Source organism: Bombus impatiens, unplaced genomic scaffold (assembly GCF_000188095.3).
Source record: "Bombus impatiens unplaced genomic scaffold, BIMP_2.2 scf_0155, whole genome shotgun sequence".
NCBI classification, from domain to species: domain Eukaryota; kingdom Metazoa; phylum Arthropoda; class Insecta; order Hymenoptera; family Apidae; genus Bombus; species Bombus impatiens.
Genome location: NT_176574.1, coordinates 1,619,364 through 1,638,144, shown reverse-complemented (window position 1 = coordinate 1,638,144; position 18,781 = coordinate 1,619,364). Strand labels below are relative to the sequence as shown.

Here is an 18,781-nt window from a genome sequence, read left to right as displayed (position 1 = left end):
TAATATCAAAATTGTATCGAGATATCGTAACACAGATTTTTTTGCAGTAACGTATGGTGCATCGATTTTACCCTGAATAAATGTTTCGATATTTTCTTGTTCATAAATGATTGGAACAAAATACTATTCGGTTTATGAAAAATTTTAATGAAATTAAAATATGCGATGAACAAAATGTTTAGAAAGCATTTCATTAAATATAGAAAGTAAAATAGAGAAATAATTAATAATGTATCGTAGAATCATCTATTTACAATTTATGATTTCCATTGTAATATCACAAGTATTTAAATAATTTACTTTCTCCCATTAAAAAAATATTTATCATACTTAATAGAAATACCGACTGTGTAACGAGTAAATAAGGAAACATGTTCTACTTTACCTACAGAATATTTCAGTGTCGACGAAGAGAAGATGATGGTGGCGCTGATGTACAAAGGCCGAAGTTGTACAAATCGGAAAACTCGGAAGACGCCACGCAGAGAAAGCGAGTTTTCGGATCGCCATAATAGCGCCATAGCGGTGTGTACATTGTCCCGCTCGTTTGCCGTTCGTGACGGGACGCTTACCGACGCTCGGCGTCGTTTCGTGGGATTTCGATTAATGAGTGACATACTCCAATCGAAATAGGCATTTTTGTCGTAATTGTTCTCACGGTACGTCACGTTACGATTATACAACATTCGTGTAGAACGGCTATTTGGAACGCGTGTGTGCTTTGTGAGGTGCGTGAACGGACGATAGGCAAACATGGAGAACAGGCCGGCGCCGCTCAGGTCCAGGCGGGTCTGTCGATTTTGCCTAACCGAAACTGAACCACTTTCCTTTATCTATGAGAGAGATCATAGTAAACCATTTCAAGTGCCACTTACACTGCAGATCATGTCGTGCGTCGCCATCGAGGTAATTATTTTCTTATAAAACGGCATCGACTGCCACTGATTCATTGTCTAACTAGCTTTTGTATGATATTCTTGGAGGAGTCATGCTTTTAAATATTGTTGCTATACAACTTATTCATTTCTTTTTTTGTTAGAAGTATCGTTCTTTGTCCAATTATATCCGTTATTATCGATATCTTACATGGACCAAAATGCCAATAGACAGTGAATGGTATGATTTGGATAATGCAGATATGTTATTTGCCGATTGAGCAAAATGCATTCGATCATTTTTCGTTACAATTCGATCATAATAACTTAATTCACTAATGCGATTGATATGTACGATCAATAATAGATCGATCGATATTTGAAAATTTTAAGTTTGGTATAATATTTTTTATTTATGCAAATGTAATTTACGAAATAAAATCATATATCATTGATAACTTCCTGTAAATGCTGCGATGGTAAAATGTAAAATACATCGTATTTTCGTTCTGATATTTTGTATTATCGATATTTATGTACATACAGATATATGCGAAGAAATAAACATCATATAAAATAATTTACTGCATCGTATCATGAAATAATTTTCTCTTGTTATAACAATTAGGGTAATCAATTTTGGCGGGAAAATAATTCACTTACTATATTCTATATCATTTTAATATTTTATATCATGTAACTTATAAAATATATGTAAACTTCAACTATTTTATTGATGATTACAATTTAACTTATACAACAAATTTAGATAAACTTCCTTATAAGATATTTATGTATAATCTTGTTGTTTCAATCAATTTTTTATCGATATGAAGCAATTTTTTTACGTAATACTTATTAACATAATATGTTTAAGGTGTATGCAGCTGACGGAATGCCACAAATGATATGCAATATGTGTCGTTGGAATTTGGACAGATCTTATAAATTTAAGCTTCAGTGCAAAAAGGCAGATGAAGCGTTGAGAGCTTATCCATTGTCTGGTGTCTTACCAAGACCATTTCCACCAATTTCAAATGATCCTCCTGATATGAACAATAAACGACCTTTGGAGCAAAGATCTCAAAACGATGGAAGTAAAAAGCCTCGAGTTGATAGTTGTGATAGGGAAAGACGAGAAACACGAGAAAGAGATAGAGAAAGGGAAAGGGATAGGGATCGAGAAAGAGAAAGGGAAAGGGAAAAAGAAAGAGAAAGAGATAGGGAACGTGAAAGGGATAGGGACCGTGACAGGGAAAGAGAAAGAGAAAGAGATAGGGAACGTGAAAGAGATAGGCAAGTAGAAAAACAAAGAGACAAAGAGGATCAACATGATTTTTATCATGAGGAGGAACAAGATGCTGGCAGTGAAGGAGATCAGGATACAAATAGTACTAAAGAGGAGCGAAAATTAGAGCCAGGTGAGATAAGAGTACATGCATGTGATCAATGTGATCGTACTTTTCCACTACGACAGGCTCTTGCTTTGCACGTTCAACGAGCTCATCGTGATCGAAATTATAAATGTACAGAATGTGATCGTATGTTCTTTTCTAAATATGATCTTGGGAAACATATGACTACGCATTCAGAAGAGAAACCATTCTCTTGTCCGATATGTAACAAACAATTCTCAAGGGCAAATTTGTTACAACGTCATGAAAAGGTTCATAGAGATGAATTGCGTTATGGTTGTCAGCATTGTGATCGCGAATTCTTTACAACCGAAGAATTAGAAAAGCATGAGGATTCCGTACATAAAAAGGACAAACCTTTCCAATGTAACATTTGCAACAAACGTTTCACATACAAACAGGGTTTGGAACGTCATGAGGTACTACATAACGAAGATAAGACTTTTGTTTGCGAATATTGTAAGGAAGCGTTCCGTACAAGTACGAAGCTAGCTCGTCATTTAACGACGCATGCTGGACATCGACCATATTTATGTAAACTATGCCCTCGTTCATTCCTCCTATCTCATCATTTAACTAGACATATGCGAACACATTCTGTAGAAAAGCGCCATGTTTGCGAAGATTGCGGTAAAGCATTCAAGCGTAAAGAGAGTTTGGAGGTACATCAGTTAACGCACACAAAACGCACAGGTATGGGATTGACATGTGATGTCTGCCAGGAATCATGCAGAAATAGAGCAGATTATGTCACACATATAAAACAACATATTGAAGCAGGTGAAAAAATGGGACCAGATGGATTACAACCAGACAATAAAACTAAACTTGATTTGGATTCTGACGAAGATGAAGAAGAAGAACAATATTCAGATGGAGATGATGATTACGAACCACCAGCATATATTGTGAAAAAGCTTCCAAAACCACTTAAGCCATCAGAAAGCGAAGAGGAACAAGAAAGATCAGAAAAGGAGGAAAATCAAAAAGAACAAGTTGTATATGTAAGACATAAAGATGGAAATATGATTAAAAAGACAATTAAAACTTTGATGCCTATTCAGCGTAGGGAGGTACAAGACAGCAAGATAAAACAAAGTCCAGCTATTAATCAATCTCAATCAGCTACAAAACCTCCACAGTCTAAACAAAATGAAGAACCTTCAAAGTCTTCCCGCGTTGATGAAACTGAAGCGCAGGTTCAAAAAATTGTTGCATCTGTGTTTAAGGAGCATAAGATACCTCTGAAACATCAAAATGTTCAAGAACAAAATAAAGAATCATCTACACCTACGAATCAATTAAGACCTCAACAAGGACAAAGTAGTTCACAAAATCAAATTTCTACGAAAGACGAAAAATCTGAAATTCCTATAGCGGTCAGTAATACACCAAAAGCTGTGAACACTGTTAAAGTAATAAAGAGAATCGTTGTGAGAAAACCTGGTAATACTGAGACTAGTACATCTACAGCAAAAGATGAAGATGCAACTGGTAGCACTTCTCAAACATCTAGTACAGGTCACAAAGTAACGAAAAGAGTAATTGTTCGTAGAATTATTCGTCAGGGAGATACCACCCGAGAAGTTATTATGAATCCTGATGGTACGATAATCGATCCGGCAGAATTGGCAAAGCTACCAACTGGTAACGTTGTAAAGAGAGTTGTCGTAAAGAAGCCACTTGATAAACACCAAAGCTTGGTTCAAGCGGTGTTGCAGTCAACTACGGATATTCGGCAACCAACTACTACAATAAAAAATAACGATACAGTACTAAGCGAATCTCCGAAATTTGAATTAAAAACATCTCAGTCCATAAATGCATCGTCTTCGGTAACGAAAACAACTGTATGTCCTGCATCGAAACCTGCATTAACGGTAGGAGATCAAGAAACTAAAGAAAAATTAGAACAGCTGGAAAAGAGAGTCGAACAACAGCGCTTAAAGATTGAAGAATTAGAGGCTCGTAAGCAACAAGAATATGAACCTATTGAAGAAATGTCTCCTGAACGTCACGACGAATCCGATGATGAACAGCAATTACCATTAAAAAGAGTGTTTGTAAAGAAAAAGCAAAGTATGTACGATGAAGAACAGGAATATAATGACAATGATGTAGCAATAACTTCTGCAACGACCTCTGTAACAACTCCTGCAACGACTCCAATAACAACAATAAAAATAGATGATATTCAGCCTGAACCAGAAAAGGAGAAAGAAAAAAGTAAATCTGAGGCACAAGTAGAAAATATATCAAAGGATATTACGGTAACGCCGAAACTAGCTACTACAACAGTTGTACCAATACCAACAACGACAGCAGAAGTAACAATACCAGTAATGACAACAGCCATAGCAATACCAACAACTGTTAACACTAGAAGAGAAGGTAAACCATTGATGACCAGTTCCAAAGTCTATGGAAATAAAAAGATTATTGTTATAAAAACAGAAGAAACATCGGAAGTGGAAGAAATGAGTCGGGAATTGTGTAGTATATTGGATTCAGCTGATACTGTAGTCAAGATGCAAGAAACAGTTTTAAGTAACCTCACTCAAATATCTTCTATTGGAGAATGTTCTCAGAAGAACTATAACGACAAACAAACAGCTGGACCATCTATCTCCGAGGATTATTCAGAGAAAGAAGAGGCTGTTGTTGAAACTACTTCTCAGGATCAAGAAGATCAAGATATTAAGTTAGAGAATGCTGTTCCCATGGATGTGTCTGATCCCCAAGAATCTGATATTAAAATTGAACCAGTATCTCAAGAACAAGTTATGGAACAACCTGAACAAAATTCAAATTTGACTTTAGACGAACAAGACCTTTCAGAATCAACAGATATCTTTGAACCATCGGATAATGTATTAGAGGTACAAAAAAGTCAATTGGACGATTCTGTAATAGAACTCGAACATGGAAGTCACGCAATCAGTTTAAATGACACCAATGACAGTCAAGATAGTCTCGAAGACAAACTGCAACAAATGGAGGGTTGAACTTTCTATTAGGAAATAACGACGAATGGCGCTTTGATTTAAAATTCATATATCGCTTATTTTTTCAACCGATATCGACATTTTAAGTCATAATTTTATACGTTCAAAATTCAATCGTTATACATCTTTAATAAATACTGATAAACATTTCAATCATTAGATTCGTCAATCTATCATATAAATTTAAAAACTGATCAATGTATATCTTTCAAATTTCTTTATTTCTTCTTCTATTTTATTTTCTGTATGGCAATTGTAACATTATGTCTGAAATTTTGGACGATACCAATAACATTTAAAAATAAGTTAATGCCTAGTAATTATAATTTTCATATAAGAACGTAAATTTAGCTAGTGAAAAAAATACGTTTATTTCTATGTTCTGCACTTGTTATACAAATTTTTTTATCTTCACTAATGTGAAAATATATTATAGAAATATTAAAAAATGTCGTCGTTGTAAATTTAAGCATTCATTCTAGATATCTGTCTTATAAACTAGTATTTGTGCATGCAAATACTAAACATAAGGCATTTTTGTGTATATATGTCAACAGTAATACTATATTCGGATTTTTTATTTGTTTCAATTATAGGTAAAATTGTCCCATTTTAATGATATATTACATTTTTTTACCATTGTTATACACTTGATTCCACCTTTGGGAATTTACAAGGTAATTTAAAGGATTAAGCTTACTGTAATATTTAATCACATTATGCTAATTTTGTCAAGCTAGAATGGAAAAGGAACATAGATTATTCAATATTCTATAAACATTTCAAACCATGTATCAAATACAAAGTATGCTGTGTAAATGTAAAATTAAAAGTGTTGCTTATTTTTTGGGAATACCTTCATCGCACATATACATAGTACAAATAACACATGTCATTGTATTTTCATACAAAATATTTACATCTTATTTCATACAATTGGTTATAGCACATACTTAGATATGCATGCATTTCATTATTAATATATCCAAACATGATTAAATATGTGATATATTATTCCAATTATACTTTAATATGCAATCTATAACAAAATTACATGTATCTTATGAGTTTAAAAAATACAACAGATATAAAATATAGGAATACGAAAAATGATATTTAATTGATCATTTGCCTATAAGGATGTATAAATATTGATTAAATATTAAAAACGCATTGTCACCAGAATTTATAAATTGGATATTGCATGTTACATATTCTGATCATCTATTATACATATATAATATTAATTATATAGTTGTAACCTAGAGTATAATATATCAATGTCGATAAATAAAATACTACAAATTAACATAGATTAACTTATATTGACATTCATCGAATATGATTTTCTATATCAATGATGTATGAAATGCTAGTTCGTATATAATTTTTGATAATTTATCGACAGTTTATGAGTGTTTTATAAACGATTTCCAATAAATAGGTTGCATCTAACTGGCAGAAGATGTCGACACTATAACATTTCAGTTCGGCAGAATCAATCTTTGGCTTGCAACAACTCCGTTCGGTAAAATAAGTGTGATACAAAAGAGCGACTTAATTTACAGGTAAAGTACATGTATGTATTTAAATATAAACGAACAAATGCATAATTGTATATTCGATAAACTAAGATCATCACACGTATGATTATTAAGATGAATTGCATAAATTGAAAACAAATTACTTTGCTCTTTCCATATGACCAACATTCATGAGTATTATGTTCTCTAACTGTTTAAATATTTTCGGTTGATTACACGTTGATTAAATAACTGTAATAGCATAAAATTCACATATTTCACCCACTTAAATCATTACATAGATAACGATTCGGCAATTGAGAATGCGATGGTTAGCGATAGTTAGAGCATCAAGCGGGGTTATCTTTCCTCTTGCTGGTAAGATTCTGTAGCTGTAAAAATAACACTTCGAATATTTCCGATTTCACCGATTATCATAATTATAACATACGATATAAAAATATGATATTTCCGTCTTCGAATCTTTCTTTATGTCGGCATCATTTTTAAAGTCCACCGTGTCCGCTGTCTATGTACTCGAACTTCTGTGAAGCAAACACGATATCGAAGATTTAAAGAAGGGAAAGACAAACGACTATCCATCATGCTTATTTTCAAGGAACACATAACAGTATCAAACGTAGAAAGATTCTACAACGAAAATCATCATATCGTTCAGCCTAAAGGTAAATGCTTAGTTGTAATATTTCCATGAAACGATAACGTTTTGGTCAATTGTTTCGGTAGATATCAGCGAAGGATAATTAGAAAGAAAAATCATTTTCGTAATCGATTTAAATGTGTCGAGAATTCCGCTAAATTCTTCGTTTTTACTGTACCTCCTTCTCGTCCGTCGCGGCAACCGTGTACACTCGGTTGGAATTTTTCGACTCTTTCGCAGGACCGATTACGAACGTATAGATCAATCCAGCTGCCATACCACCAAGGATTGGGCCAACCCAATACAGCCAGTGATCCTCATATATATCCATTACAATGGCGCTACCGAGTGATCGAGCTGGATTCATACCTGCGCCAGTTCTTGGTATCTGTTAAAGCAATACAGTATAGTCAAAGGCATGTAATAAGTATTACAAGAACTTCGGAATATTCAAGTTTAACTATCGCGAATTATGAGCAGAAAAAGAGATTTTAATATATAGTAAGGAAAGAATATTTCGATTTATTTAATTCTTTGCTAAATTCGCCAAGAGAAATGTAAAAATGCATCTGGTGAAAGTCGTTGCGAGTTGTCAGAAATAATGATAAAGATAAAAATAATAAATTTTTTCTTAGAGTAATATAAAGAAGTGACATGAACCGGAGAAGGCAATAAGCTCATAGTTCGTTAAAAATATATCGCGTAAATATATTTATAATTCTCTTACTTATATTAATAAAACAATTAATCAGTATATCGTAAGCTTAGATACGAACAATTATTAAGGTGGTATCTAAAGTAGAAGAATGTATCTTACACCGACGATATGACAGACAGAAACTGTAAATCCGATTATAAGAGGAGCAATCCCCTTGCTGTCTGGTTTTGCTGCATCGCATGCACCACATACGACCAGAACCAATGCGAAGGCAAGGAAAAATTCTATACCGAAACCTTGGACAGGAGTAACGCCTGGTGAAAGAGATACTACGCCTAAAACATGTTCCATCCTCTCGGGAGATAACGCTTTTAGTATACCAGATCCTGCTACTGCGCCTATACATTGAAGTATTACGTACAGCAAGCCTCTGATAACTGGCACCTGTAAAACAAAGTAAGTGTTTCAGTACATCAGTACTAAAAGTTATTAGTTCATCAATAAAAATAATACATAAATATTTTCTGTATAACACAACGTATACGTATAACAAATTATAGTAGATTACACTAGGTACGTATTACTATTCTTCGAGATCAAATAATTCCATATCATCGTCGAATGATCGTCTATATGTCATTATGAATGAATTATCTTACAAGCAATTGTCTGACTAAATCGTATACAACAGAAGCTGAATAAATCATCGATAAATCAATCCGTTAGTAATCGATATCCAAGAAATGATCACGCGTTTCACGGTTTGTATAACAAGGCGCGAAGAATGAATCTGACCGTGTTGAATATTCTATTAATAGTTCCATGATGATTATGATATGTATCATTTATATTTTGTACGATGTTTAGGATATTTTGTCCACAAAAATATTCCACCTAGGAAGAAAGTAGATAAATATCTTTTGAGTAACCTGTGACCTACGTGTATGTTAAAAATTAGTCGACGACGAAGATTTTATGATCCTAAGAAACGATCACGATCTTCGATCATTACCTTGCCAATCACCATTAATCCGAACGTGACAGCGGGATTAACATGACCACCAGAAATATGTCCTATTCCTTGAATCGCTGCGGCTACAGTCAAACCAAAAGCCAAGCTTATGGCCACGACGTTGCCCGTGACGACAGATCCACAGCCAAAGAAGTTCAACAGCAACGTACCAAGAAATTCTGCGATCAGTGCTCGGTAAAGGCCAGCTTTTTTATTGGTCAGCTCGTTTGTACCTAAAGCCTCCTTTAAATTTGCCATCTGTAAAAAGGTTCGTCCGATTGATTTGGCTTTACCAGGCACCTACAGAGATTAGAACGTTATGTCCATTTGTTGTAATAACCGAAACGGAACGCTGTATCGGTAACCCAAGTCAGTCACAGAACGTTTCAACCATAAAAAGCAATGTCTAGTTTTTCACATAGTTTTTTATTGCCGTCTACGATTCTCATTCGTTCAATCAGCAGACCTTGAGTCACTCTTGGCAAAGGAAAAGATTCCGAAGGGCAACTCGATCCTTTTGCGCAACGTCGTTAAAGAACGGTAAACGGTCCCGTTAACTTGAAAAAAAGAAATGTAACGAAGCTGTTTAGAGGTGGGTCAATAACATCTAGAATTTTTCATGTCACAGTTTATAACGAACACATTTTCGTAACGTATCGAATGTAAAATTTCGTACCGCGGAAGTAGAATTGCCTGTATAAAAGGCTTGCACGAAGTTAACGCTGAAACCGTACCTAGGAAGTATCCTAAATTTAGAAAAACAATTTTCTTTTAATGTCCTCGTTTCACGGCTATAACTACAAGAGAAACTTGGTAATTTATTTTTATAGTTCGATTAACTTTTTTTTAAACAAGTTAACAGCTTCGATTCAAGTTTCGCCGTTCATTCTTAAAATCATTAACGAAGATCAAACGTATCGTTAGATATTTCAATTTTCGTCGTTCTCTAGGCAACTATCGTGCGTTAACACAATGCGAAATCAAACCGCGTATCAATGTCATCTTTTGTTTTTATACCTTTTAACGATCCAACACCTGTTCTGAACATTTTTTAAGCGAGATCAACTAGAGAGAAACGAGTGTTCTTCGCTGTTCGTTACGGAAGATAGGAAATCCTCCCGCATTGAACGCGTTATCCAGAGATTCCATTCCATTAATTCTCGAACGGACGAGATCATTTCTGATCCATCGTTCATTAACCACTTTGAAAGTTTAGCAGTTCCGTCGATTCGCGTCATAGATTTAGATCGAGGCCGCGGGCATGTACATACATATGCATGTACATACGCACGGTACGTCGCATGTGTAGTCCGTACCGTTACGAATTACGTTGGAGAAACGAATCGTTAGGTTAACGAGAAACGCATCCAGGTTGCATTAGGCTCAAGTGCAGATGAACGGTTTGCGTCGATGTCACCGCCTCATTTACGCATTTTTCTTGCAGTTTACAAAAGCGCTTTTTGCGTTAATTCCATTTTCGTATCGCGTATTTGCTCGGTTACAATTTAGCCGTGGATGCGGCAACCCGTTATCAAAATTACAAAAGAACAATTAATAAAAATAGTTAATAAAAGAATAGCAAATAAAAAAATTCTTTAAATATAAAGAAATACTTTCATCGGTGTCAGACTTTGCAAAGACAAACGAGAAGAGACGAAACAGAGAATGAGACAAATTTTGTAATTATTTTCGCACGACTGTGAAATCTTTTGACGAATTAAGTGCAAAAATTTATGAAAATTGGATGTAGAGTCCGATTGCTGCGTAAACCACTTGTGTGAATTGAGTTATATGAAACGATGTAGCGCTTCACCACCGAAGGTCAATATTCCGATTCGCAGCCAAGCAGTGGAAGCTTTTGTCTTGATAGACTAAAACTTGCCGCTGCTCAAAGTTATGCCCCGCGCCATTTATTTCGTATAAATCTATACTGTTCTAAAACGCAGCGGCAAATTGACGCTAACGTAAACCGCTTGTCTGCGCCGGGCCTTACTCATGCAGATCGTCATATCCTCGACAAGTATGACAGGCGGTCCCAATCGCTACGAATTACTTAATCATTCCCGTTAAAATACCGCCCGAGTTAATCGTCACCCACGCCACCGGCGCGTCATTGCGTTTTAAGCCTCGCGCACTTGACGCAAATATCTTAACGCGGATCTAGGTCGGTCATCTTCTACCCTTTCCTAATTTCCGTCCTGCCTTCCACGATAAACGAGTTCGTTACGGCCCATTTTCTAATAAAACTCTCGCTCGAGCTTCTCGTTTCAGCGAATATCCGCGGGTGGATTGCGCGACGAGGGAAGCGAATAAAATTGCAAATAGGATGAAAAGGAACGAGAAGACAATACGAGGAATCGTCAATGAGTTTACGTCCGAGACGAGTGAAAAAACTCGACGTTCAGTCGGTTCAATAATGGATTTAATTCGGATGAGATCATCCATAGGCAAAAGTAAAGACTGCGACATGCCATTCTCATCTCGTGCAATTTCCACGCTGCAGACTGTGTCACGTGCACGATAATCGTTTACAGCTACGAAAACTTGTGACTTCTATAGATAGAAAGATACACCGGGATGCGAGTATAAAGGTAAAGGATCTCTGGAAATCTTTGCTTATAAAAATTACTCGTCGAGTATCGACGTGTATGGAACGTGAAACGTTCACTCACGTTTTATTTATTTGAATAGTACTGTATGTGTCGAACGTTACGGTAAACGGTAGTTTGATCTTCCTTCGTTACACAAACGGTAAAGTAAATAAAATGCGGAAAAATGTTAAGCGAAGCTACGTTATTTACTTTATCTGCGCTCGTAAGTCCGCGCTTTGACTCGCGTATGTGGCCACTCCTTTACGTAAAAAGACAAGGGAAATACATCCATCGTTGATACCATAAATAGTTGGCGATGAAACATTTCATTCCGATTATTTTACGTAAAATGATATTTACAGAAACCGTTAATGACATCATCCGTTCGCTGATATTTCGATCTTTCTTTCTTTTTATTCTTGTCATCCGTTTCCAACTTCATTCGTTTCGTACATATTTGATCCTCGTAACGAAATTCCAGGCAACGGACTGACTGTTTGTGCAAATAAGTTATTGATCGTAAAGCTAGCAGATCGACTACTCTCCGACCAGACGTCTGGTACGCGTGTCATTAAAAGTGTCGTTCAAACTCCGTTTACCTTTGTATTGGGGGTGTTCGATTCTTTCTGCTGATGTCACGCCTCGAGATTATTTCTTCCTTGCGCGCAACGCAACTCGATCTAACGATTTGCATTCTACAAATTCAAGGGGTTTCTGGTTTCCACGCGATACTCTTTCCCTCTGTTCGGTAAACAACGACAACCGATTCACGATTTTCTCCTTTAAAGAGGAAATAACGACAACGATTCTCGCTTCCATATTATATGAAGCCGTCGAAGGTTGTAACAGACGTTGAATAACAATTTTTTATGACCCGTTCGTGTATAATTTTAATTCACTAGGCGCTTTTCTTCATCGGCTTTCATAAAGCCATTAGATTTATAGCCTCCGTATAGTTTCCCCGCGACTGGTTCTCGGAATTAACTATTGCAAACAGAATCATTCACCTTAGATTCCAAGTGACCTCGTTAAATTACGTGGTATTTTTCTCTGGCTTTTATTACATGGTGCACAACATTATACGAAGATATCGTTTTGCGTCCTTTCCTGCATATCGTTTAACCGGATCTATAGCGTCACGACGAGGGAAAAGATGAAGCAAGAATTCATCGATTTTCTCGCTCAGGAATGGTAATTACGCTGAACGTATCTGTACATTGAAATTTCGTCTCTTTTTATTTTTCATTGCTTTTTTATTCCTTTTTTTTTTTTTATTTTTGTACCCTTCGATCGGATTCGTGAAAGCAGCGGAAGCCGGTCGATTTCACATAGATCGGTTGTTACGTCTTCGACGATTTATTGTCGTGCACTCCTCAACCATGATGGTCGTTACCCTTATACGGTTTAGTACAGGTGCACGATATCTCTCCTTATCTTTATTCATTTCTTTCTCTCTTATCCTGCTTTCTGTAATCGGCAATAAAGAAGACGTTAAAAGTTTTCTCGTTATATCACGTTAGCTTAATACGTGTATTTGAAATACAGCGTACGACGAGCTTTCTTCTTTGACAGTTTGCCATTACTATTATTCCTGGCAGATCTTGTACAGCGTAGGCGTGATTCCTCGTCGATAGATCCAGCATTTTGATGTATTTGTGTCATATGCAAAAACATGTAATAAAAAATATTCAAAGTAAAAGAATATATTTGTTACGATATTTAACAGGCGTAATAAATCTTTATGTAAGTTACATTCCCTCAGTTGTATCAATGGAAATACGAAATTGCGTAGAAGTCTACGATCTATTCGATATAAGTTTCTCTCCTGTGTCTCTTTTCGGTGAAAATGAATTTTGAACAGTCGCAAAATATACGTGCACTCGACCACGGATTGATTTGATGGAATTGTTCAATTTCTTTTCATAAAAGCATGCGATCTCCTTTAAAGCTTCCGAGGAGGTAGCGAACGCCACTCCTGCCCCGGCTGATACTACTGATTCTGTTTTACAGGCGAGCTAATGGACAGTAATTCTACTGTCACAGCAACGTTGTTATTAAAGCGTCTTCCGTCATTTTTAGAAGACGCATACAATGTAACTGTTGTTGTTTGGTTAACCCATTTATCTCTCATGAAACTATTTCGAGAACATGTAATATCGATAGGCGATCTACGATTATAGATTTCGAAATTCTATTAATTACAAATTTTGCACGAATTATATATGTGCTAATATAAATTCTTTATTTAGAAAATTGCAATTATTTTTATCTCTAGGCTGAGTACTTCTTGAATAGTTGCCACGCAACGTATACAATACACAAGTATACATAAGATGTGCATAGGCATCCACAATCCGCGGTTTAATTGTAGATATTTCTATTATGTATATATAATTAGTAATTATCTCGCGTAATCATATTTGTTGTTCATACGCAAGAAGTTACTTGGCTACGTTCGAAATGCAAGCCTATAACGAAATAAAACTCATCGTGTACAATATAATTTCGCAATGAAACAAATATACATACATATACTACGGCGAAAAGTAATTTGAATAAATTTTATCTAGAGTCCGGATTTATCAAGCTTTATTTGATAAACATAATAATGGTACTCGCTAACGATAAGTTTCCTTGCGATGCGTACGATGTCGAGTAAAAATAGAAATATCGCTTTAACGTTTATCATTATGATTTATACCATGTACTGTTATTGCACTTCATTAAGACATTCGTTAATCACTCTCCATTGTCACAACCATTCTCATATTTTACATCACACTATTTGTAATATAAACTTTCGTTCGCTGTTCCTTCGTTTTAATCGCACTATGCTTCTGGCATCTTTCTGTCTCGTAAAAACTTGCACGACTCAAACAACAAGCTGACTTTTCGTAAACATCGTACTGTTTGTGTAACGAAAGCCGTATTATATATTTATATTTACATTTGGTAAACGAAATTTAATCTCACGTTAATGTGAACGAAAATATCAACTAAATCGATATACAAACGTCAAAGCTGTGAAGTAGCGAAGTCACAAGAAGGATCTCGAGTTAATTCGGATAAATTAACTAAAATATCGATGGAAATATAAAGAAAGAAGCTTACCTTGAAGATGGTCCGAGTCAATGCAGAAGCTAGGTAGTCGCTTTTGAAAGTTTTCTGTGATTTTTTCAGCAACGGATCCTGTCACAGGCTTCGCAGTAGTAGCTCTCGGAAAAGCGAATGCTCTGCAAGAGTTACCGAACGACAACTGTCGAGGCTGCCGAGCATAGAAACCAACTGGTCTCACGTAGGTATCTAACTGCGTCTGTTCTGGTACTCTGCTAGATGCTACCAGAGTAGGGATATCACGGTTAAAACGAACGACGATCTCCAGGTAACAGCGTTGTTTTGATTTTGCTGCCGCACGAAACATAACTCGATGCGAAACAAATGCGTATTGTATCATTCGGTTAGCAAATATTAGAATTTTCTACCCTTCTAGGAATTATATCTATGTCTTTGAGTTTGTCTTTTGTGTATGATTAACGCTATATGGCAGTTACATTTTCCTTACCTATCAAAATTTCAATATTTTTCCATCTAAACTAACCATCTAACTAATATTTTTTCCATCTAAATTTGTTAAGCCTATCTATCGCCTTTTACTGTACTTCGTTTCAATTATTATTGTTACAGAATCAGAAGCAGGATCGTAACTAATTAGTGTGGTAAAGAAGAGCAGAATAAAATTGAAAAATTTTCTAATTTAATTTAAACACATGTTGTGGATATTACATGTTACAAGCGTAAAGGTGTTACACGTTAAAGGCGCGAAATATGGCGAAGATCGGAAAGACAAGAAATTTATTGAATCGCATGCGCTCCGACAGTAAACGTATTTAGATATTGCTTTATGGCAGAGGTGCGCCTATCTCTAGATGGTTCTACTTTATTTGTAACACGTTATTTGTACCATTGTGTTCTTACTATCAGCGATGACGCGATAATTAAACGGAATGAGAGTAAAACCAATGTCCTTCATAGGCTAACGAAGGAAATTGAAAGGAAGTTTTTATAATACATGGAGATGTGAAAGAACGAGCAAATAATAATGCTCGTGACACGTATCGGTGTATATTTATATATATACACGCGTAATATATTTCGTTAAAATTATTCGGAAATTACAAAATAATAACTTGCTATATTTTCCGCGCGATCGATGTTTTCCTTTTTCTTAGTATCGTATCTGTCGTTGTCGATATTTGCAACAAGCGAGTTCGTGTTTTCCAATTAGAAAACGGAAACGTAGTCGACAACGAGATTTCCGCGCAGAACAGCCGATGCAGAACGTTACGAGTTGCGTATTCGCGATTACATTCGAGGAAAAACCTCTAAACTCGACCGCAGATCTATTTCTTTTTCGCGAAATATAATTAGATAAAAAACAAATCGTTTGAGGAAAGAAAGGAGAACAACAATTTACTATCAACCTTGATGCAAAGAAATACTTAGAAATTACTACATCCGTTGATTAATCTCGCCAAGTGCACAATTAGTATTTTTTATTGAAGCAGTGACATTTTATTGAACTCATGACGCAACCTCGATTTCGATTTGATTCTTTGAAACGAAAATAGGTCGGTTTCAGTATTTCAACTTCTAGTATTTTGACTCTGCCACGATCCTCGAATTTTTATATTTTAAACTCGCACCGATTTTAAGAAATAACAAGAATTTGTAACGTTCAAAGAAGATTCAACTTGAAATTGAAACTGGAAAAATAACGATAAGGATTCTCTCGTCTGTTATCGAAGCACGAGATATTTTCTACCTTTAGAAAAATACAATTGGGTCGGAAATAACCGAAGAAACGTAGCAGGGTTAAATATTTTTTACTAACAACTTCAGGAACAATAGTAACACGCGCGTGACCACGTACCCCTGAAAGCTCTTACCTGCGATTTGTATGCAACGATACAATGCTCTCTCTCTCTACTGTCGTACTTCGATCATATGTCAGATTGACAAGTTGCTGGGTTTACCCCCTTATTTGTTCAGCATTCTTTCTTAACGTTCAACGTTCACGACGATTGGCTACAAATTTAACGGTGCCCGTGCAGGCCATCCGTATCTGTTGCCATACAGACAGTGTCGAGCGTGAATATATTCTTGCATTACGTTCGTCAAAAGCGAAGGAACCGTTAAAGATTGTCAGATCGCAGTTATCGCTGCAAGGAAACGTCATTACGTCGTTAGGAATAAATTTCTGTTTACGTAGCATAACTCCTTGAAAAGATTATGCAATTTACGAAAGGTATATGTTCGCGGTTAATTACAATCAGATATAAAAATAATCGTACAGGATGAACCGTTTAGTGTTACAAATTGATCGAATGGCCAATCTGCATTTCTAAACGCAACGTTGCACGCCTCCGCTGATTCTCTACTTGAGAATGATTTAATTCGTCCATATATCAGGTGCCTTAACGAGATTAACTTGCCGCGTTATGTTAATTAATCTTGAGTGGTTTCCTATAAAAAGACCATTATACGTTAATCAAACATCGTGTACCGTTCCTTCGTTATGTTTGTTTATTAATAATGTCACAATTAGCTAATCTCTCCCGTGTCATTTGGCTCGCATCTTATCGTCATTAAACAAATTCATTTCTTCGATACCAGACAAATCGCAGAAGCGACAACCATATATATTTATCGTAACGTCGTTTCGAATCGAACGAAATTAATGACGGCCTTTTCCAATAATAATTTTTCATAAGGCAAGTTGTTCATTTCGAAAATCGTACTATACCGTTCCCTCTAGTTCTTTTTTAGATCGACGGTAAAGTTCAAGGTCCTCCGCATGATGGTGCACACTCAAAACTTGATACGAAGTCGTTCATGGAAGCCTCTGTTACTTTACAGACCTAGTATATGTATATAGGGTGGATCAAAAGGACGGAATATTTTAAAGAGTTAAATGTATGGTATAAAACTTAAGATTAAATTATTAAAACTTAAATAATAATAATAATATACGCGCCTAAAATATACGCTACATATATATATACTAAAATTGTATATGTATACAGTTATTTAAACTATTTCTGTACCTCGGATATGTCAGTTTCAGATTCTCAGAATTTCGTGAACCACTAAAAATTATCTCGTTCAAGAGATATTTCGACGGAAGACATTCTTTTTCTTTGTCCACCCTGTACGTACGTGCGTAATAAGCCTGCGTACGTTCCTGAGAATGTGATAGTACAACAGGATCATCATCATCATCATCGTCATTATCGTTATTAGCACTCCTTCTACGAGTTCACCACTGTCAACTGGTTCATCGTCTTGTTGTTTTTCCGCAGAACATATATCTGGCTGATAAGAATGTATTTCTTCGCGTACACGCGCTCTGTATGTTATACACACGAACAATCGTTCTCACAACGCGCACATAGGTCGCTACTGGCAATTATCTTGCCCCTTACAAACGCGTCGTTCTTTTTCTCCACAGAAATCTAACTATTCTTCAATGTCGATGAACCATGTATGGCTTGGAAGAAGATGAACGTTTCAACGACGCGCGTTCCCTGCGCGAATTTCGAGTTTCGACCACTGGATGCTCTGGAACGGCAAAAGGAATAATAGGTAAGATCGCATTGATTCTCGGAGAAGAGGTGTGCACGAAATTTGTAGCACCGACGCTGTTATGTGTCAGGCATTAAGAAGTCGGAATGTAATGAGAAACAGCCGCCTCGCCTTAAACACACCCTAATCTCCTTTTGGTTCTCAATTTAGAGCATGTATGTGCTTGTTCGAGGAACACCTTCTCTGTCGGCCTTGACAAAGCCCTGTTTCGACGGTACAAGTTCATTAATCTTCGGACAAAGTATCCTTCGCGAAAAGAAACGAAGTCGTAGAAATTGGATCGAGAGGCTCCGCGGACAAGAAGCACATGCCACGATACTATAAATTCATAGAAAGATCGAGCAAACCACTCTCGAACGTTATCGACAAGCTGAGAATTTTTATGCATTTATGAGATAT

General features: G+C 36.0%; 2 protein-coding genes and 1 long non-coding RNA gene across 5 annotated transcripts; 2 read left to right on the top strand and 1 right to left on the bottom strand.

Annotated features, from left to right (window-relative positions):
- Positions 1-460: 460 nt before the first annotated feature.
- LOC100746092 lies at positions 461-6,330 on the top strand. The gene is made up of 2 exons (XM_003487488.4): positions 461-906; positions 1,753-6,330. The coding sequence occupies exons 1-2, from the start codon at positions 754-756 to the stop codon at positions 5,293-5,295; spliced, it is 3,696 nt and encodes a 1,231-aa protein (XP_003487536.1). The 5' UTR covers positions 461-753; the 3' UTR covers positions 5,296-6,330.
- Positions 6,331-6,696: 366 nt separating this feature from the next.
- Positions 6,697-15,076, bottom strand: LOC100746213 (aquaporin AQPAn.G). Of its 3 annotated transcripts, XR_001102097.3 has the most exons (6): positions 14,852-15,065; positions 9,150-9,407; positions 8,297-8,581; positions 7,658-7,867; positions 7,270-7,363; positions 6,697-7,210 (listed from the first exon to the last, which is right to left on the bottom strand). XR_001102097.3 is itself a non-coding variant. In XM_012382616.3 (5 exons), exons 2-5 carry the CDS (start codon positions 9,405-9,407, stop codon positions 7,169-7,171), a joined length of 795 nt encoding a protein of 264 aa, XP_012238039.1. In that variant the 5' UTR covers positions 14,852-15,076; the 3' UTR covers positions 6,697-7,168. The 3 variants fall into 3 exon arrangements, 2 of the variants coding, with proteins under 2 accessions (XP_012238039.1, XP_012238040.1); XM_012382616.3 differs by lacking the exon at positions 7,270-7,363 and having other exon boundaries at positions 14,852-15,076; XM_012382617.3 differs by having other exon boundaries at positions 6,697-7,363.
- A 263-nt stretch (positions 15,077-15,339) lies between these two features.
- Positions 15,340-18,781, top strand: LOC105680423. The gene is made up of 3 exons (XR_004461236.1): positions 15,340-17,718; positions 17,859-18,382; positions 18,533-18,781. It is a non-coding gene; the product is annotated as an uncharacterized LOC105680423 (long non-coding RNA).